General features: G+C 40.1%; 1 protein-coding gene across 1 annotated transcript in view; it reads left to right on the top strand.

The window, feature by feature from the left end:
• Positions 1 to 22,273, top strand: part of PDE11A (phosphodiesterase 11A) — a 135,736-nt gene that overhangs the window by 97,935 nt on the left and 15,528 nt on the right. Inside the window, exons 13-18 of the mRNA XM_033149880.1 lie at positions 49 to 158; positions 6,430 to 6,520; positions 9,731 to 9,831; positions 14,758 to 14,835; positions 18,086 to 18,149; positions 21,225 to 21,299. Of these exons, the coding sequence (XP_033005771.1) occupies positions 49 to 158; positions 6,430 to 6,520; positions 9,731 to 9,831; positions 14,758 to 14,835; positions 18,086 to 18,149; positions 21,225 to 21,299 (519 nt within the window). The remainder of the gene's footprint in view (positions 1 to 48; positions 159 to 6,429; positions 6,521 to 9,730; positions 9,832 to 14,757; positions 14,836 to 18,085; positions 18,150 to 21,224; positions 21,300 to 22,273) is intronic.

The raw sequence follows: 22,273 nt of genomic DNA on the forward strand, positions 1-22,273 counted from the left end.
ATGACTTGACATTACTGACACCATCAATATTGTTTTCCCTGTTTTCAGACAGCAGGATTTCAGGAGATTCTGACAGAAATTGAAATTTTAGCGTTGATTGTGGGATGTTTGTGCCATGACCTTGACCACAGAGGAACCAACAATGCCTTTCAAGCAAAGTATGTTAATTCATTCTTAATTCTTTGTTTTCCTTAGATGTATTAGAAGAAGAATGCAGAAGAAAGCATAGGTTTTAAGTTGCCTTGCACAGCAAAGTATTTTTATGCTTGCCTTTAAGAGAGACTATTCACCCAAATAATTTCCTATTCTCCCCCCCCCAAAAAAACCCAACAACTTTAAATCACTTTGGCATCATGCTGTTGATTTGGCTTGCTCCATGTAAATTTCTGCATTGTATAAAACCATGACACAGATTTTGGTTGTTCCACTCTTGGAACACCACATTCGTTTACATACCTGCGTATGCCAAAATGGAGAGCGTTAGAAAATTCCCCATCTGTCTTTCTTGGTTCTGTTTTGCAGCTATGCGGATTTTCAGGCAATATTAAAAGAAACATAACTGATTGCATTCAAAACAGAAACAGGTGCTTTCAGAAATGGGGTCCTTCTGAGCTAATATGAACATATTACTACAAAACGCAGGGGGAGATGCCTCTTCTTTGTAATATCTCTGTAGCTCTTACTCCAGTTTAAGGGTCAGAAGGTTTTTCCGCTATGTCCATTTTGCAGGGCAGTGAGCTGAATCAGCTGCCCACACCCCAGCTCAATAGCAGGCCAGGCACTTAACTCCAGCAAGACCAAAGTTGTAGTTTGCCAACATGCAGAGGGCACTACATGTTGAGAAAAGGTTCAGCACATCAATATTCCAAGAAGTTTCTGTCCCTCATACGCTACAGCATTGCTTTCAAGAACAGAGATCAGCATGTATCTTCAGCACACTACTTCTTAACTCCTCACTGCCGTTCTCTGTACTCTAGCCCAGGCTTCCTCAAACTCGGCCCTCCAGATGTTTTTGGCCTACAACTCCCATGATCCCTAGCTAGCAGGACCAGTGGTCAGGGATTTATGGGAATTGTAGTCTCAAAACATCTGGAGGGCCGAGTTTGAGGAAGCCTGGGCTAGAGTACAAAGGAAGCCTGGGCTAGAGTACAGAGAACGGCAGTGAGGAGTAGCCTTTCCTAAAACACTGGTATTGTCTTTTTAACAAACTCCCAGTTGAGGGAGGGAGGGAGGAAACCCATCCATTTGGAAATTATATTTCAAGAGAAGAGAAGACTCCCTAGAAAAGACCCTGATGTTGGGAAAGATGGAGGGCACAAGGAGAAGGGGACGACAGAGGATGAGATGGTTGGACAGTGTTCTCGAAGCTACTAACATGAGTTTGGCCAAACTGCGGGAGGCAGTGAAAGATAGGCGTGCCTGGCGTGCTCTGGTCCATGGGGTCACGAAGAGTCAGACACGACTGAACATTTCATCCATTGACTTGCTAATGGGACATTACCCCAAAGGAAATTAGTCTTTACGCATGTTGATGGCCTATAATTGAAGGTGGTTGCTGATACACAAGTCAGGAAGTTTGCCTAAATTAATTAACTCTTTACATATGCTAGTTCCAGCGGATTAACAGCAACAAACAGACATCTTAAATACACATGAGTCTGGCTATTGCCTCCAATGAAAGTAGCTTTGACACTACAAACCTTAATTACTTTCTAGCACCTATAAATCTATAATAATACTATTGTGCTTTTACTGCCAGGGAGAGGAAGAGGTGTTTGTGGGATGACCCAGGTTCCAAAATAACTTGGGTACTGTGTTCATTGATTTGGAGGGGGGGGACCATTTGATTATCTTTCTCAGGCAGCAAAAGCCTTGCCTCAGCCCAGCCCTGTTACTCATAGGAATGCCATATGTTCTCTTTTTCCAGGACACGTCCTCTTTTTTATGGGTAGAGTCATCATAGCGATCCATAGTTAAAAGAAGAAGTAGGCAAATGTGTCCTCTGTTTTGCTCTTCAAAATATGGCAACCCTACGGCCGGGCTTAGAGGCCTTTTCATAAGTGGACAAAGCCTAGAATAAAGATGTGAAAATGTACATGCTTTATTTCTGCGTGAAGGAGGAGGTTGCATGTGAACTGGCCTTTGAATTGTCAAGATGCCCTGGTAGATTATAGATTAATAAATCATTGCTCAGACAACTTGACTTTAAAAAGCAAAACAAAACCCTGTTTAGCCTGTCCCGTATTTCTGTGGGGATGATGCACAATTTGCCTTTTCAAAAGAAAAGAAGAAAGGTATCTTAAAGAGGAAACCAACCCATCAATCAATGGCTATCGTTCGTTGTTTGCTGTCCCTTGTGCTTGTCTAGAGAGCTTACAGTCTTCCTATAATACTGTGGAAATCACTGCAGAGTTTAAACAAAAGGCACATCATGACATAGCATGTCAAGTGCTTCAGCTGTAGGACTTGTAACTTCCGCAATTTATTGTCATACGCTCATTCCTAAAATCAAGTTTAACATTATTTTTAAGTGCCAGGGTTCAGTGTGATGAAAGATCAAGGGGCATGTGATTGAAAACAGCATCACAGCTCCCTGAAATTGCTCTGTTAATACATCCTAGCATGATTTTCTCTGGGGGATGATGATTCCTAATCATTCTACCCCACCCCACCCCAATATAGCTGCCCCATGGCGATTAAATATCAGTGTGGGGCAGCTTTGTAGTATAAGCTCCTAGGAGACTCCTTACCCCCCATTCCTCCCTAGCATTATCTCTTATACTCATTTCTTTTTTAAAAAAAAACACCACAACAACAACAAATCCCATCTTTTCGTTTAAGGCTGCATCCCAGAAGTGAAATGCTGGCGTGCATTAATCTATTGTGACAGACCAATTCCATTGCTTTTCACCTTTGAACAATTCTCTGTTTTTAATTACTTTTCATAGTTTCCCTTTAATAGTTCAACTTAGCATTTTAAATGATGTGCAGTGTGCGTACACACACACACACACACACACACACACACACACTTTCAGCACTTTCAGTATATAGAGATACAGAGAGAGAAATCATAGTACCCATACCTTAGAAGGCAGTCCTAAACATGCTTACTAGGGAGTAAGCCCATGAATATAGTTGGGCTTAAGTCAAAGTAGCAATGGGTGCAGCTGCAAATTTCAGTTACACTCACTTTTTACTTTTTCCAGTGTTAGGTTCAGTTCGCCGAATTTTAAGATCCGTTTGTGAATCTTTTAAAAAGTCCTAATGAAAATCTGTCACCATTTCTTCTAATAACCACATTTCTATACAGTTTTCACTAATAAACACATTTTGCAAGCAATTTTCCTTAATATGATGCACTTTTGTTTAATGTTTTCACTAACGTGCACTGTCCCCTAATTTACACACGTTTGCTCATATTTCTGGGTTGGAAAACAGCACTGCAAAATTTGTAGACATGTGAATTTCAATAGACAGCTGTATTTCAGTTTGTGCATTGCTTCAGGAAGTGTGAATTAAATAGCTTTGCATTAAAATGCGAAAAAACAAAATATTTCCCCATCTCTACTTCAAAGTAAACATGCGTGGGATTGCACTGTTAGGCTGCAGGCCTGTACATGCTTACCTGGGAATAAGCCCCGTTGAATTCAGTGTGAGTTACTTTTGAACAGATATACATGGTGCTGATGGTGTTACATTATCCAGACATTCTATTTTCTTGTTCACTGTAGGATGTTTGAAACTACATGTTGCTGCTTACATTAAGTATGAAGTTGTAATTGGCACTAGACTTTTTGTATGTCTAGCCTTTGCAAATTTTGCTGACATATTAATAGTATCTTTACACAAAGCAAAGGTAATTGCTGCATCCACCCTAAAAGCGTGCATGGATATATATGATTTATGACTGTATATTTTGTGCATCTTTTAATGTATGTGCCAAACATGTATACATTTCTCCTTTATGTAGAAAACTTTATTATAATAAGAGTATATAAAACACCTGTGGTCCAAGAGAGCATTTCTATTGTATATCAAACAGGAGCTACTTTAGGAAAGTCATTCCGAGGTGACCCTGGGGTTTGGGGGGTCGTGGGCAAGAGTCATTTGAGGCCCCTTAAAGGATTGAAAGCAAGTCAGGCATAATAAAATGTCACTTAATTCTATACAATAAACTGCAATGAAAGTATGGATAAATGTCTCATAATACATTTATTGTGGTCAATTTTTATTGTAACTGGAGTGGAGAATATTACTTCATGCAGTACGTCAACACAACACTGTAAGAACATGACTATAAATCATAAATAAAAAAGAAACAAGCCATTAGCTCCATATGTGATGCTCTTATGTAAACAAATGCAACCCCCTGCCTCACAAAAGAAAATGGTAAGATGATATGGTAGGAGGCACATACGGTGAATTGGTGATAGCCAGTTCACTGATAAATAAAGAGTATAGTGATTAATCATTTAAGAGTCAATTGTCTACTACCCTTTTTAATGGAATTATTTGAGGCTTCCTAGGAGCAAGGCCCCCAATCAAATCACTGTAATTGTAATCCAAGTCTTTTCCAAACTTACGTTCAGCTGAAACCAGAGCTAACCCTACAAGATGTTTTTGGAACACAGAAGAGCGCAGATTTATTTTTAAAAAGCAGTTTCGACTTTTAAAATGGCCTATCACTAGATGCAACAGGTACAGTGAGAATAATGCTAATACTACACAAATTGGGGGTAACACTTGTGAGGCAGCCCAGTGTCTGCATATTGTTCTTGTAAATCAGCGACTGGTTCCCCCCATTTCTTTTGTGCAACAACAGTGTATTTCTCTAAAAACCCTTCATTGCTTGCCTTGTCTCCGATTCTCTTACTGCCTTAGCTTTTCTCTTTGTTGATCCTGAATGCTGTTGATGTGGTGCCATCTTGATTGTCTTAAGGGAAAAAAAGGGCGGTTGATGTGATGCAAATCCTTCTTTTGCTGCTGTGTTTACTGTTGTGCTTACAACAGCAGTAAGTAGCCAACACAGGAGAGAAATTCTTCCATAAAATCCATGATCAGAAGAGAGGGGGGAAATGTGTAATCACATACATGTTTACTCAGAAGTCCTACTATATTAAGAAAGATTCTCTTTTTTATATATAAAAATCATTTTTATTAAAATTTCCAAATTAACAATTCAATCAAATCATATTAAGTATACCAAATTATACATATGCAAATCATATAATCCAAATATTCTGCAAAATATTAAGAAAGATTCTCAGACAAGTGTGTATAGGATTGCGGCCTGCAGTTTTCTTTGGGAAAGGAAGCTTGCATTTTAGGGGGTGGGGGAAGAGAGCTTCAACTTTTTCCCTGTCTCAAGCAGATATTCTGTTAAACAGCTGAGTTATTTCCTGGTGCCACCTCCATCATCTTCTCATCAGAGCCAGCAGAAAAGACTGAAGAACAATATTTTTCCACTTTTCAGAGTTTTCACTGTGAGACAATACCTGTGAAATTGTGATGGTCTTTTCCTTTCCTCTCTTGCTGAAACAAAATGGCGGCTGACTCTTCCTCATGTCCTGAGTGAACTGAACAAGTGTATAAAAATGGCTTGGCAGTTCTGGTGTACTGCTGATACAGATGGATCTGGCTTAAGTGGGCAACGGTTTGTGTTTTTGTAGGCAGGGACTTGCAATACTGCTGAGTTAAAGACAAGGCAGACTGACTGCAGGAGAGGAGGCAAGCAGGGTTTTCTACAAGATTTTGCCCCACCCCTTCAAAGTGTAGGACTCTGGGTATTTGCTGCTCCTTAAAACCACTGGTCTGAGGACCATTCACCAAAAGATCAGAGTTGTAGCCTATATTCCAACGTTTTCAGTACATGATCCTAGATTGGGCTAACAGGCCTTGCTGTTGTCTGCTAACTTTGGGTAAGAAGGTGGTGATCAGCCCAGTGGCTTAAAATGGACATAGTGTCTAGCTGACTGCCCCCGTATCAAAACGCAACCTGGTATGAAGTCTGATCACCTTTTCCGGTGGGTAGCTTTGCTGCCAGGCATCCAGGGGCCCTGCAGAGATCTGGCAGGGGGCGGAGATTGACGTTCCCCTCGTGCCGGCCAGCGCCCAGGGATGGGCCCACTGTCCAATCAGCACTGGTAGGGTGTGTGGCTGCAGGAAATTTAAACCATGGGGCAGCTGGGATGCCCTCTTCTCTCACCGTTCGCTGTAGCATGGCTGGGAGTTTTGGAAAGAAGAACTCATGAGTTGTAAAACCTAGTAGCATTTCTCTCCTTTGCTGGAGGTATTTTGGCAGAAGTTCAGTAACCATCAGCCAGTGATGATGTAGTTGCAGATCCTGCACTGAGCCAGGGTTTGGACGAGACGATATGTGGAAAGAATAAGTGTGGCTCCTTTGTGTGTGTTGCATTTTTTCCCCAGGATTGGATCTGCCTTGGCTCAACTCTACGGGACTTCTGCTACTCTGGAGCACCATCATTTTAACCACGCTGTCATGATTCTTCAGAGTGAGGTACAAAGCCAGCAGAATGCCCAACCTCTTCTCCTTATGTAAATATAAGTATCTAAAATAAACCTGCTTTTCTTTTATCAGTTCAATGCATCTATTACTTGTCCCTTTCTTTGCAAACTGGTAGAAAAGGGATCCTGAGTTCAACTTCAGATTCCTTTGACACATATGTCATTGAATTTTCTGAGAAGGCATGTGTAATTTTAAATTATATTGTATTTATGTTTATGCATAGTTTGTAAGCAGCTTCGTTGCCTGAAGGGTGGGCTATAAAACTGTTAAATATATAACATTGGCTCCCTGTGTCAAAAAAGTTCAACAAATCTAAATAGCCTGGAATGTGATTGAAAAGTTTCTTACTTTTGTTGTTTACACCATCAGAACCACAGTAGTCTAGTAAATGTTCTGCATCATAAACACACCCCCCCCCGAATATAGACTAACATTGCCTCTGTCTTGATTAATGCAGTTAGTCTATGATACAATCTTTCTACAGCCTTCTTGGTATTCATAGTAAATAAGCCAGAAAAAAACTATTGGTGTGTGTGTGGTAAACTATTTTTTCCTCTCTAACATCCTCCTTCATCAGCACTAAACAGGCTTTTAAAGATGACACTGTAAAAATAAAATAAAATAAAATTCTGTGTGAATGGTTTTTCTGCTAAGACCAGCAAAGAAATACCAAGGATGATGCAATCTCATGTACATTTTACAGGTTCATTTTACAGATTAAACTATCAGTTGGCTTTATATAAAGAAAGGTTGGTAATGATGTGGTTTCTCTTTGTTAGATTTCCCCACCACACCCAAGCGTGAAATAAATAATGCCTGCACTTAGCAGCTGTTTATGATAACCATAACTTTTGAGCTGGCTCCAATCTTTATATACCCTTGGTCTTGATCCAAAGAGTCATGCCCCAAATGTTCTATAAATATATTGGGACTTCCACGTTCCTTTTTTTCTGTTGAGAGCCTGCCCTTCTGCATTGGCCACTGAACCACTCTTGAGATTTGGGGGCTTAGAAACATTTTCTGACACAGTATGAGGTCTCCCTGTTGGGTCTGGTGAGGGTGAGAAGCATGGTACGTTTGTACAAGCCTTCATGTGTGCCAAATTCTTAATTTTATTCTGGGTCCCAGCTCTTACATTCTCTTGCTTTTTCTATTTGCTTCAGTTAACACTGCTTCTTGCCAAATCCGAATAAGTTGAAAACCTGATCTTGATAATAGTAAACATATGCAAACTAAAAAAGCATATTGTCTTACTCTAACTCACAATTACTAAGGCTATAATCCTATATACACGCTTATCTTGGATCAAGCTCCATTAAACACAGTGGGACCTAATTCTGAGTAAACGTGCCCAGGATTGATCTGTTCGGGTGCTTAATGTACTTTGCATAAGTTATGCATTTATTTATTCTTTATTTAACCACCGTTCATCAAATATTGTCCCTGGGTGGCTTACAAACATAAACACCTGTACATTAAAGCTATAAAATGCAACATAACAATTTAAAACCAAGTTGAAATCAAACTATATTATAAAGACAACAGGCATCCCATCTATTACAGCTGGCCTTAACAGATCAACCTCCCTCAACCAGTACAAAGAGCAAATAAAGCTCACATACATACTTAAATTTAAAACATGTGATTTCCTCCAAAGAATCTTGGAAACTGTAGTTTGTTAAGTGTGCTGAGAATTGTAGCTCTGTAATGGGTAAACCACAATTCCCAGAACTTTGCGCTTTAAGTGTATGGTGGATGTGACCCGATAGTTCCTGTTATACCTCTGAGGAAGGGAATTGTACAACTGGGATGCCACCACAGAGAAGGCCCTGTTCTGAGTTGCTGCACAATGGATTGCACTCAACAGTGGGGTATCTGTGAGATCCCGTACAGATCTTATCAGACATGTACCTGTATATTTCTCTGTACTGAATTTGGGTGTAGCTCACCCCTATGCATCCAGTAAAAAAAGAGTATGTAGTATTAGCATCAAATGCCTTGTCCAAAAAAATAGCATTTTATAATAATTTTCCTGCCACTTACATTAACCATAGCTTAATGTTATGTCCCAACCCTGATGTCATTGACATTGGTTAAGTACCTACCATCATCACCCCAAATCCACAAATGAGGAATGGTTCTTCTGGGTTGTGTTTCCTCTATTGGAGGGATGGAATAAACCAGTATTTAAGTGATTATCTGCCATATGTGCCAGCATTAACTGTGGTTTAATAGCTATGGTTAACATTAACTGTGGCTTAGAAATATGTGCGAACTGGGCCAGTATTTGACCTTTCTGTGTTTACTTGTAAATCACAGGACATCCTGGCAATAGCAAGCAGGTCCATCCTAAAAAGATAAAAAAAATAAACAGTAATACTCCCCATGTTCATTTACAATCGTTTTGCAGAAAGAACTGGGTGGGAAACCAATGTGTGCCTTGATTCCAGGTTTCTTTGTGCTCGGTGTCACCTTTCCGGGGAGGTAGGGGATGACATTGCCTTTGGTTTCGAGAGCCCCGGTTTCTCCATATACTTGGTAGCCCATTGAAGTAGTGCTAACTTTCCCACAATGTTCCCTGAATTGGCAAGATAGGGTTCTTACTCACAAGTAGTTTCTTTTTATAGGTAAGCTGAGGCAGACAGCCAGAAGTTTCTTTCTGGGCTGTTCTTTTCACACATAAACTGCAAGCCTGCAAAGAGAAGCACACACATATACCTCAGAAAGGGGAAGAATAACATAGAAATAGATGTGCAGTGTAATTCCTAGCATACTTAAGAGGGGAAACTAAGATCCACTGAAACCATTCAAAATTATGTCCATGTACATATCTTCAGCATTGGGCCAACAGCCTAACAGCAATCTGTTGTCGCCTGTAGAGCTCTCTAAAGTATAGTCTCAAAGGCATTTGCAAAAGAAAAAAGAAAAAAAAAGGAGGTATGTCATTCATCAGTTACATATATTACATTTATGTGCATAATCCTTTTTTTTAATTGCCCATAATTTCAGTCTAGCAGAAAGATCTGGGAAAACATCTTAATTGAAGTGGCCGATGAAAATATTTTTGTCATGATTTCAGTGTGCATAATAAAAAGAGAGGTTTGCTGTAATAATTACACACATTGCAGAGCTATTGGAAAACCTTTCAAAAACAGTCTATTGATTCTAAGCTATTTAGCTTTGCTATCTCTTTCATTATAGGGTCACAACATCTTTGCTAACTTGTCCTCCAAGGATTACAGTGACCTTATGCAGCTTCTGAAGAAGTCAATATTGGCAACAGACCTCACTCTCTATTTTGAGTAGGTATTGGCATTTTCTGAATTTGACAAATGGAAATCCGAAAGAGCTACAGTCCCTAACGACCTTTTAAATACCAGTGAGGGCATGTGGCACATATTACTAGCAGTTACTATTTAATTATCATTTGAGGTATTTACTCTAGCGCTTGTGCATTTTAGTCTTCTGAAAGTTTTCAGTATGTTATGTGCATCTGTTTTCTGTTGTTTAAATGGACAATATACTCAATTTATAAAGTTAAAACAAAACTACTTCATTGTTTATGGAAGAATTGCATTAGAAGTACCTAGGTTTTCTTCTTTCTCTTTTTCATGTGGGTTTGGTTTTTTTGCTTTTTTAAATGGGGATCTTCTAAGCCTGTAATTTCCCATCTCTGTAATAAAGTTGCACAGCTCCATAAAAGCTGTAACACATGTTTAGAGTGTACCCACTGAAATAAATGGGACTCAAGTTAACCATTACTCAATTTAAGTCCCATTGATTTCAGTGGGTCTACTCTAAGCATGGAACCAATCCCACAGGATTTTTTAATCTGAATTTGTAGATTGGCATCAGTGGGTCATATCCAGCTAAGTCATAGGCAGAGTAGACCCACTAAAATGAATGGGTATAAGTTACTTGGTTGCACTGCAGGTGTGACTCAGGTTGGATATCGGCCAATGTGTTTGAACAGAGTCACATCCCTGGATCAGAAGAATGTGTGGTCTCACTGGATGTGATTTTGTTCAAACATAAAATTGAGTGATTCCCAACATTAGTCATACTTGGAGTAAACTCATTGGAATAAATGGATTTAGTCTTATGCTCCTGTAGGTAGACAACAAAGGAATCCTATGAGAAAGTACCCTTAGTAGGAATGTTGCTTTGGGGGCAAGACCTACATGCCCCTCATGCAATGTATGGGTGAAACTGCCATCACAGATCAAACACCACAGAACTTGCATATCTCCTGACACCTACTTTTTCAACAGATAACAGTTAACAGATTTAGTTGCAAGCAGGCTTGATGACTGGTTTTGTGTTTTGGGGAAAAAATGGTGGTGCTCTTGTATACTTATATTTGGTAGTTTCAGGTCTGAGGGCATTGGTAGCAGAAAAAATGGCAGAAGCTGAATCAGCTCAAGGCAGCACCATGCTGTGTGAGGGGCATTGTGGGTAATGCAAATGGTGGTATCTGGGATCGACTGCAGACCTGCCTGCCAGCAGAAAAATGTAAAGGAGGGCACAGGGCAGATGTCAGCAGTAGAGTACCACAGCCCCAGCGGCTGTTTAAGGATGTTACATACTGATACTGGCCTGGGTGAAGCTTTTCCCAGTACAATATCTCCTTGCTGAGAAAATGTTCAGCTGCTGAACTTTGGCCTGCTGTGCATGTTGTTAAAAGACACTGGAAAAGAAACAGAACTAGCAGCTGTAGCTGGGGGCTGCAAGGTGATGTTCATGTGGCGTAAATCAAGCTTAGTGATGGCCACAAGTTTAGATGATTTTAAAAAGGGGGTATTAGACAAATTCAAGGGCAGGTCTATCGGTAAGCTATTAGGCACGTCAGCTAAACGAATCCCCCATATTCAGAGCAGCGTTCGAAAATTTGCCAGGTGCATTTTGCACCTGGCTGTTGGTCACTTGCGACCGAGTGAAGGTGCCCAGCTGCCAGGATGTCACCTGACTTCTCCACCATCTGGAGGTGCGTGCCTTGGGGATCCTTGGATCTTGACTGTTTTCACACACTAGTAACACATCCTGCAGAATTCTGTCTGTTATATTTTATCTGCACAATTGGAATGAATTTCAGGAACCAAAAAGTGGTATTGAAAAATGCGACTTTTTGAGCTGCCTGGCCCAAAAATGGCAGCTAGGCATTCCGTTTTGGTGACTGTAACCCTGGTTCAAGGAGCCGTTTGGTGCCGAGTTTAATAGATCTGAGTTTCTAACACTGATTCAGTGATGCTGTGGCACTGATTATCAGCTCCTAGAGAGCCGACAGTGGCAAAGGGTAATTTCCCTACAAACCCTGCTTGTGGGCTTTCCAGAGGCATCTGCTTGGTGGTCACTCACTGTGGGAAGCAGGATGATCTGTTGAACTTCTGGCACCTAGGGAAGATGTATTATTATTGTTAATAATAATAATAATAATAATAATAATAATAATAATAATTTATTTATTTCAGCAGGCATTTTAAAGTAAGTTTCATTTTAACTGTCTTTATGCACACGAAAGCTCATACCAAGAACAAACTTAGTTGGTCTCTAAGGTGCTACTGGAAGGAATTTTTTATTTTATTTTTAGTGTCTCTCTTTAACCTTACTGTGAACTGCTTGGAGACTAAGGTGTCGAGCAGTATATAAATGGTTGAAATGAATAAATCTGGGTGTGGCCAGCGGTGAGTGGTGCATCTATTTCAAGAGCCCAGCTGCCGCAATACTAAAATCCCCCCTTTGATGGTTTTTTTTTCATTCGTTTCTTTGACATTCGGGCGCAAGAAAGGTGCTACAAAGGCATCAAGTGTTCTGCCACACTCCTAGCTAAAGCTAATGCTTGTGAAACCTGTCTTACCTTTATGATGTAAAAAACTGAGTTGTTTAAGATGGGTGCAGGAAGGTCATGTTTTGATCGCAGCTGAAGATCTTATTTACTCTTTTAATTTGTTACACATTGCTCAAGGGGTTGCTGAACAATGAGGGAAATTGGATTTTCAAATTGTTTTCTCAGGAAGGAGAAAAAAATGTGTTTTAAGTTGCAGCCTTCTTCTTTTTAGTTAAATAAAACAAGGAGCCACTCTCAAAAACACCTTGTGCAGCGCTGACGCAATGCGGCGTTGCATGGGAACAGCTACGGATAAGATTGATTTAAAGCCTATGTGCCCAGCTAGTCTGGGCTGTTAAAATTGTCATCTCTGCAGTACTCATTCCCAGAAGGGCTGTTAGACCATCATGTCATGAATCTGCATGAGAGAAATGAACAGGATGAACTTTTGATAGGATGTACAAAGCAAAATGTGCAAGGGGGGGGGAATATTACTTGAGTCTTCATTAGCAGACTATATTAAATAAACAGAAAGTTCAGTCATCTTTTAAAAAACACAGATTGTTCTTTTGTCTCCTTTTAATGATTGACCTTAGAAGGTCATTTGCCTTTTGTAATGGACCATACTGGTGGCACCAACCCCATTTTGATATATATAACCACCATTGTAGACTTAAGGGTGGAAATTGTAGTCATAATTGCAAGCAGCATGGGATAGTGGCAGCCAAACTATTCCAAACGTGAAAAGACCCTAAGTCAAGCACAGTTAATGGAATATCGAGATTTCAGATCCTATCTGTGATACTGTCTTTCAGTAAGTTACATAGCTTAACACATTGTGATGTCCAAAAGTCATTCCGTTTATGCCAGTCACCATGATAGAACTGGTCCCAGGGTATGGTCAGAAGGTACATGAGGCTACCACAAAGCTAAGCAGGTTTGGATTAACCCTTGAATGGGTGACTGCCTTGGGTTCCATGATGGAACAAAGGTGAGATATATAAATGCAAGAAAATAAATAAGCAAACTTTCCTTGTGCTTCCCATGTCATCTGCCTTTAGCTGAGGAAGCCTGAGAGCTGGTTTATATGATATTTCCCCAATGTCAAGGCTTCCAAGAATACATGTAATGGCTGCAACATGTAATATTTACCATGTGAATCCTCTGTATTGTGTGGTGAGTCTCAATGCAAGCTCCAGAATTCGCATCAAATTAGGCAGAGGATTTAGATAGCAAGCTACGTATCTTCTTCCAAAATATAAATTGCTTTTAATACCCTCTTGGCTGCTTTTGGTTATATAGCTCTGTTGTGAGCTGACTTTTTTCCATCAATATGATATTCTCATTGCATTTCATAGGAAAGTCTCTGTATTTTGGTTTCTATAGGCATTGTTTGTATAAAAATATATATTCACTCAAAGTTTGTGTTTCTTCATAGAAATATAAAATCTCTGTATTAGAGATTGGTTTTCCTAGCCATAAATTATAAAAACAGTTTTAAAAAAACCTGCCACCCAATGTTTTAAGGCACTTTGATGTGAAAAAGAAAGTAACATGCCAAGTATTTTCATAATTATATACTTATTTATCATTTCCTTTGTATCCCACCCTCTATCCAAGAAGCTCAGCGAGAGAGACACACATAGGGTTATACCATTTTATCCTCATCAACCTTGTGGGGAGGTTAGGTTGAGAGATAATGACTGGCCCAACATCAGTGAGATTTATAGCTGGGCAAGGCTCTGATTGTCTGTGATCGTATAGCATTGACTAAGGGCCAGGGAAGATTATATCACTTTGGCAAGTTGGGAAACTTCATATATTTCTAAAACATGAACATTTATTAAACATACTTCATTCTTCAGAGTAATAATGTTCCATAATTATATCCTTGTTGCTAGTGTACAACCAGGAGACTATAAAATTGATGAACTGCTGTAAGAACTCATCCTGCAACTACAGTCGTACCTTGGAAGTCGAACGGAATCCGTTCCAGAAGTCAGCTTGACTTCCAAAATGTTTGGAAGCCAAAGTGCGGCTTACGATTTGCTGCAGGAAGCTTCTGCAGCCAATTGGAAGCCCCACCGGACGTTTGGCTTCCAAAAATAGTTCGCAAACGGAACAGTCACTTCCAGGTTTGCGGCGTTTGGGAACCAAAACGTTCGAGAACTAAGCTGTATGACTGTACAATTTTTTTAATATGCTGGAGCAGAGGAAAGCTTTCCAACCCAGGTCTTTTACTACCTTCATTGATGGGAATAAGAGGAGAGGGCCAATTCAGTGGTTTCTGAAGAACCTTACTGGTTCGGAAAGCACAATGTTCTCACACAAAATTCCATTGAAACCATTACAACAAAGTCTTATAAATGTTCTTGTTTCCTTCTACTGATACATTTTGTTGTAGGAGGAGGACTGAGTTTTTTGAACTTGTCAACAAAGGTGACTACAACTGGAATGTTAAGAGCCAGCGGGAGATATTTCGGTAAGTGAGGCCTCTGGGTTGGGTATGCAGCACATTTGTTTAACAAGATTGTTGTGGGAAACTAGACTATCTGCAGCAACAGAGGACCATATTCTTTACAGGCAACTGGAAGTTCAGAGCTAGCCAGCAACACTGTTTAGTGGCCAGCGACACTGCTGCCTGGCTTGGGATCTGCACAGCTATTGACCAAAGGGGTCTCTCCAAGACTAGCGATCCCTCGCCTGGGTGTAATGCTTAAATCACCATGGAGATTGCTGTCATCTCACTGAGTCTTTAAACTCTGCCAGATGTCCCTAGCACCCCTGGGCAAGAGTGTGGAGACCCTTAATATGATTTCCATGATTACTGTGGTAACACAATTTTTGTACAAGTACTGTACTTTCCTCCTCTGAGTGGTTAGATTTTCCAGGGACTGTGCCTACCCAGGTTTGGTTTCCTTTGGAAGGATAGATGACAGCAGGCTTGTGACATTTTTGTAATATTTGGGTTTATTTACGAATATAGAAATCAGATATAGGTAGCGGCAGAAAGCATAGCAACCCTAAAAGCAGCAAATCTACTGCCTTGTGTCAGATGCCCAGTAAGGAAACCAACAACCACAGTTTCTTCTCTCTCTCTCTCTCTTGAAGCATACCTACTCTCCATCTTTCTCAGGCTGCAATTTATCTGTCTCGCTGTAGCAAAACCTGCTTCTATTGTTCCCTCTCACACACCACTCTCACATTTATAAGATCCTTAACTGGAGCAGGAGAGGTCTGCCACTTACCTTCCATGCTGTTTGGTTTCTCCTATTCAAAAGTCAAGGAAAATCCAACTATTTACTGTCTGTTGCAGAATGATTCTCCCTGGTAAATATGATGCATTCCTCAGCCCACAGAATGACTATGTCACACGACAGACTTACCCTGGGAAGAGCAACCAGAACATTACGAATATGTATACCATATAGCAGCTTAACATTAACAAACTCTTGGAAATCAAACTAGGGCCTGCCTGAGATGTTCCATGGCCATTTTTGTTGCAGAAAAGCTGCTTCAGGGTGACATCTTTTTAAGTTGAGTAGCAGCAGGAGAAATTCATTTCATTTCACCTTTAAGGAGATATTTACAGAAATGTGTACGTCTTAAAACAATATTCAAACAGAAGCACAGCTATCCTTGAAAATTTGCACTTCAGTGAATTTCGCAACACGGTTCTGCAGCCCAAGTACTGTGTGCTAAAATTTGCACTTCAGTGAATTTCGCAACACAGTTCTGCAGCCCAAGTACTGTGTGCTAAAATTCATATGTTAAGTAAAGTGCCCATAAATTCATATATTGGTGAAAATAATACACTGAAATGTGTTGTGTTAGGGAAAATGTCATTTCAAAACTGAATTATATTAGGGAAAGTTACATTAAAACGTTATATTGTGATAAATTCTCATAAAATGCTGGTAAAGTCATGAAGACTTCTAAAAAAAAAATCAAAATGGTGTTAAAATGAAAATTGGATAAATGAGAAACAGAGAGACCAGGATTTGCCCCTTTCCAGCAGCAGAGTAGAGTGGACACTTTAATCTTCTCCCACCCCTTGTTTTTCTGCTGCAGTTCCCTCTCATTCCACTCCCATAGCATTCTAGACAAATTCTTTACCTTCACAAAGCTGCACTCTGGGGGGGGGGGGGGCTGCATAGGTAGGGAGCTGCAGTAAAAAGGGGGGTGGGAGGCAGATGGGTTAAGCATTCCTTCCTTCCCATCTAGTTGTTGCCCAAAATTTCTGCCATTCAAAGCAGCTCTTTTGTTACAGGTATTGGCAATTAACATTTTGCTAAACTGCAGGTGGGCAACCTGGGGTTTTTTAGTAGAGGATTCCATTCGCTTCAGGGTACTCTGTGGGAAGGGATGAAGCCAGAAATGAGCACTGCCAGAGGCATCAGCGAGTGGGCCACCCATTTTCTCTGTCACCCACCTCTCTTCCCCCCCTCTCCCTCTCCCTCCCTCCCTCCTCTCTCTCGCTCTCTCTCTCTGTGTGTGTGTGTCTGTGTCTCAAGTCCTTTGTACAGTGGTACCTCTACTTACGTTCACCTCTGGTTACGTATCCTTTGGGATATGTATGTGACAAACCCGGAAGTATTTTTATTGGTTTCGCCGCATGCGCAGAAGCATCCCGTCCGCAACCGGATGTACCACTGTATAGCTGAAAGGACAGCCCTGATGTTCTCCAGTGGCGTTATGTAGCTGTTGTCTCAGGCAGGTCTTGTGCCACCCACAATGCCTGGTGCACACACATGCCCCCCTCCCACCGTGCACACACCTCTCCCCCCTACATCCACCCCATCAGACCCACCACTCCCAAGGGCATCCTTGCACAGTTCACCACAACCTCTACATCCACCAAGAAACTTTTGTGAAAGAGCAAAGAAACATCCTGCGAGCTTTCTCCTGTATGCACACATGCCGTTTATGAATGGAGCTATTCATGTGATGGGAACGATCCTTGTGTTTTAGCGGAGGCACGGGTCATTTCCTGTTTTTCCATATCATTTCACTCATTCCCAATTTTAGAGCCGGGGCAGTATATATGCCACTTCTTTTATTTCCACTGTCCTTGTTCTTCATTTGAGCTTCCTCATAGTTTTATCTGCATCATGTACTGTACATAAATGCTTTCTCCAGCTGAATAGTTTCTTTCTCCCAACACTTATAAAACATAATTGTAGCCAGGTATTAAACTACAGTGAAACAGTGTAGTCCTTACTGTAAATCTTGGGGTTTTTATTGCAGATGAACCATAGAAACTGCTTAAACAGTGTCTGGAATGCCTCTCATGGTTATAGCTTTTCTCTTACCACAGTAGTCACTTATAAGTAGGCAAATAGATTAGCCCAATCTGTATTTATTGTGTAATAACTCCTTTTCTTACATCATGGCAGAACCCCAGCTGCCCTGTATATTATAAATATTACTTTATTAGTCAAAGTGCAGCAAAATTAGTAGTTAGTCCATGGTGATACATGTTTCTTTTGTAGCACTCAATGGATAGCATTGAAAATTCATTATCTGATGATCTATAATGCATTAGCTCTGCTATATCTAATGGCATTAAAAACGGTGCTGATGGTTGAGATTCAGAACTGTGCCATCCGTCCTATAAGGGAAGAAGTTGCTAATTCTTGACTGTTTAAAACAAGTTATGTAGCCGAATCACATTTGTTTAGGAAAGCAACAAAAGGTTTGTTCAGCTTGTATTGTTCATTTCTGTTTTTCAGATCAATGCTAATGACAGCCTGTGACCTTGGAGCTGCGACCAAACCGTGGGAGATTTCAAGACAGGCAAGTCATGATTAATAGCAGGGCAAGCAAGAGGAGGTACTGATGCAACTGTTTTCCCAGGAATCTGACATAGAAGGGGCCAAATATGCAATCAATTTGCAGCAGTATTGCTGTGGTTTAAAATAACACAGATTTTCTGCTGGGCATGGTTCTGTTGCCCAATGCTTTCATTGTTCATGTTTATTTGATAGCGCTGAGTCTTTTTAAGGTGTCTGAAGAACACCTCTGATTCCATCATCAGAGCCACAAGATTAACTCTTCCACTGCATATAAAATCACAGGAATGTAAAAGGGAACATCTTTAATCCATGCCATCTAAAATCCTCATTGATATATAGCTAATTGATAATAATGTCAAATGGTTGATAACACAGAGGAGAAATACCTACTGCCTGCCCAGGAGTGTCGTGTTCTCTCTCTCCAGAATATAGCACTGGGTGACATTTAACTCAAGAGTACACCCATTGCAATTAATTGACCTAACTTACTGTAGACATGTACATTAATTTCAGTGCGTTGATTATTAGTAAAACTTAGTTGAATAATACCCAATGTCTTTGAAAAAGAACCCATTTTAAAATACCCACTTTCCAGAATTGTATTTACTGTAGTTCATTTCTCATTAACATTGGCATTCTTATAAGCAGATTTAGCGCCATACGTATCATACATTCAAAGCACCCTGAGAACTGTAGTTTGTTTAGGGTGCTGGGAATTGTAGCTCTGTAAGGGATTAACTACAGTTTCCAGATGTGTGATTTAAATGTATGGTGTATGTACTCAGCCCACATGTTGGGAAAGGGGGGGGAGTGACACCTGGCAAGGGGGAAGAACCTGAAAGCTGACCATTAGGCAATGTGTTCTCCATAGGATGATGGCTTCGGATAGTACTGATCGTATAAGATAGAAAACCATTAAATTATACTACTTGCCATTTCAGATAGTAAAATATGATCTCCAATATGATTTTCAACACATAGTGTGCAATTGTGTAGTCACACGTTAGCAGCAGAGAACATTAATAGCCAAGGGGCCTGTTTATATCAGCATCCCTTGCTGTCTGTATCCATAGATTTTTTTATATTTTTTTTGCAAAATGATGCTACATTCAGGGTTTTTGTTTTTTTGTTTAAAAAAGCATATTGTTGTAGAAACACAACCTGAAAATCCAATTAGGATTAACTTTGCAGAAGAACATTGCATATTTCCAGAAGTTACTCATATGTATCCTTAGCTTTATTTCAATTAGATTTATAACCTAACCCTTTCTGAAGGCAAATTAAATCAATGAAGTAGATAAAACATTACAAAAGTGTTGAAACATTCTTAATCTCTTCTTCTAATTAGATGTTCATGTACAACCAAGATATATGTAGCTGACTCTGAAGTAGGAAATATATAAATATATTATAAATACTGGCTACATTAATTTTATTTAAACGAAGCTGCTTTGCAGGTTACTTCTCACAATGTGGCTGCCATGCAGAAGGAGCTTAAATCTACCACTGCACGGTGCTTCATTTGAACAATGACACCTTGTTGTGGGCCACAAGGTCTCCATGTGAGCCAGACCTCCTTCCTATATGGTTTGTCTCAGTATCATTCCAAAGCAGCACCAGAAACATTTGGCAGCAGCATGGAAACGTTAGAAGCTGCCTTATACCACTAGTCCAACCCTCAGTATTGCCTTCTCTGACTGGCAGCAGCTTTCCAGGATTTCAGAGAGCAGTTTTAACTAGTTCTGCCTGAAGATGCTGGGGATTGAATCTGGGAATTTTTGCATCGAAAGAACATGCTCTCCCACTGAGCTATGACTCCCTCACCCCCACCCCCGAAAAGAAAAGTTTCACAAGGGGCTTATCTGTGAAGTGACTCCATGCACACATCACATGGCAGTGGTATAAAAAGGAAACACTTAGTTTTGAGTTCAGTGGCTAAGCTTATATTCAGCCGCCGCCAGGTTATCAACACATGTTTTCAAAACGACATTTATTTGTCCAGTTAGAGCTTGGTGCCATTTATTTATTTTATTCCATAAAATTTATACACTGCTTGATTGTAAAAAAAACCCCAAAAAACACACACACCAAACAAACCTCAAAGCGGTTTACAAAAAGATAAAATAAAATCAAGAAATTCACAACCATTCTTTAAAAACTACAAAAGTTCAAATACTAAAACAGATTTAAAATGCCTCCACTTTCTAAGCACCTGGGTAGGTTTGTCTTAACATTTTTAGCAGGCACCAAAAAGAGTACAGTGAAAGTGCCTGTTTGATCTCAATGGGCAGGGAGTTCCCAAGTTCAGGTGCTGCCACACAGTCAGGTTCTTACAAATGCAGAACAGGTATTATGCGGCACCTGTAAGTAGTGCCAACTTTTGCATTTCCATTTCAATTCTCATTCTCCAAATGAAGTTAAGGAAGACTAGCTCCAATCCATTAAGTCCATGCAAATTGCAGTGTTAAGTGGTTCAGAGCAGAGGACAGAAGCGACACCTGTATTTCAGAAGTTAAATGGATCAGAAATGTACAGAGTTGAAGCAACAAGCAGAGAAGCCAGAGTTAACAGCCAGATTACCCTGGTACATGGGTGTGCCAGTTCCACCCAAAACTTCTGTACCTGGAATATAATCCCAACAACCTTAAAATTATTTGGGTGCCTATTCTGTTGGTACTTATTGGTTAATGATGAGTAGCTTTTAGACTACAGTGGTACCTTGGTTCTCAAACTTAATCCGTTCCGGAAGTCCATTCGACTCCCGAAACCATTCGAAAAGCAAGGTGCAGCCTCCAATTGGCTGCAGGAGCTTCCTGCACTCAAGCGGAAGCCATGTCGGATATCCGGCTTCCTAAAAATGTTCACAAACCGAAACACTTACTTCTGGGTTTGCGGCATCCGGGAGCCGATTTGTTCGTCAACTAAGCCGTTCGAGAAGCAAGGTACCACTGTATTCAAATACTTTAACTCTGAGTCAGCAAAGACTGCAGGCAACCATATATTAATCAGGGTGTCAGTCAGGAGATTTGTTAACAAATAGTATAAATCCTAACTAATTATTTGCTATTTGTTTTAGGTTGCCGAACTGGTAACAAGTGAGTTCTTTGAACAAGGAGACAGAGAGAGATCTGAGCTCAAACTCACTCCTTCTGTAAGTTCATCACTCATTTTAGAGTTCATTGTAAAAATGAGAACATACTGTAAGAAATTTGTTTTTGTTTTGTTGCTGTGTTGTTATTTTTTAAAAAATGTAGATGTTAAAATACAAATGTGAAAAGACACACAAGTATATAACAATTAAAACCACAAAGTGTAAAAAAGTCAAAAAAGGAACTAAACTCTTTAAAACAAAAATAGGGATCCTGATTGTGCCTACTGTATTCTTGAATAACAAAACACTAGTTGTTTTTAAAAAGAAGAAGAAAGAAAATAATTATTTTAAGTAGCACCTACCTGGTTTCCATAAAAATACAAATGGATAACTGAAAAAGATAAGAACAGATTAGACTACATTTCCAGGCAATATAAATTTATTTAGTCTTCAGTTTTATATTGTGAATTCAATTGACATTGATGATTCCAACTTCCTAAGGCACAGAAGTTGAACCAGAAATAACCAGAGATATTTCTATAAGCAAGCAAAATTTCAAGGTTGGCTTGGTGTTTTTTTCTGTCCGTTTTTATGTCGTGCATCTTTCCTGAAATGAACACTTTTCAACACGCAAAGGTATGATAATAGAGTGTTGGCCAGCAACTCTTGTTTTCCCCACAGTAGCCTATTTTGAACTGATTGCTGACTAAAATCACCAACAACATTAGCCCACTGATTCACTCCTGGTTCACTCTTCTCTTTGGCATATACTATAACAGGGAGGAGTTTCCAGTGAAAGAACATTGACAAATGCAGCCTCACTTGCTATCTGGAATAGGTCCAGTCCAGGAAGCAGGGCTGGCACAGCTATTAGACAGGGTGAGGCCACTGCCTCAGGCAGCAGAAACCCCCAAGATGTCACCCTGTGATGCCCCACCAGCATTGGTGCCAATTTTAACCGAGATCTTGACAATTTTGGCCAAGATCTCACCCAAAATCTCTCCTGAAATTGGCAGCGGAGGCAACAGGCTAGC

Source organism: Lacerta agilis, chromosome 1, assembly GCF_009819535.1.
Source record: "Lacerta agilis isolate rLacAgi1 chromosome 1, rLacAgi1.pri, whole genome shotgun sequence".
Classification (NCBI taxonomy): Eukaryota; Metazoa; Chordata; class Lepidosauria; order Squamata; family Lacertidae; genus Lacerta; species Lacerta agilis.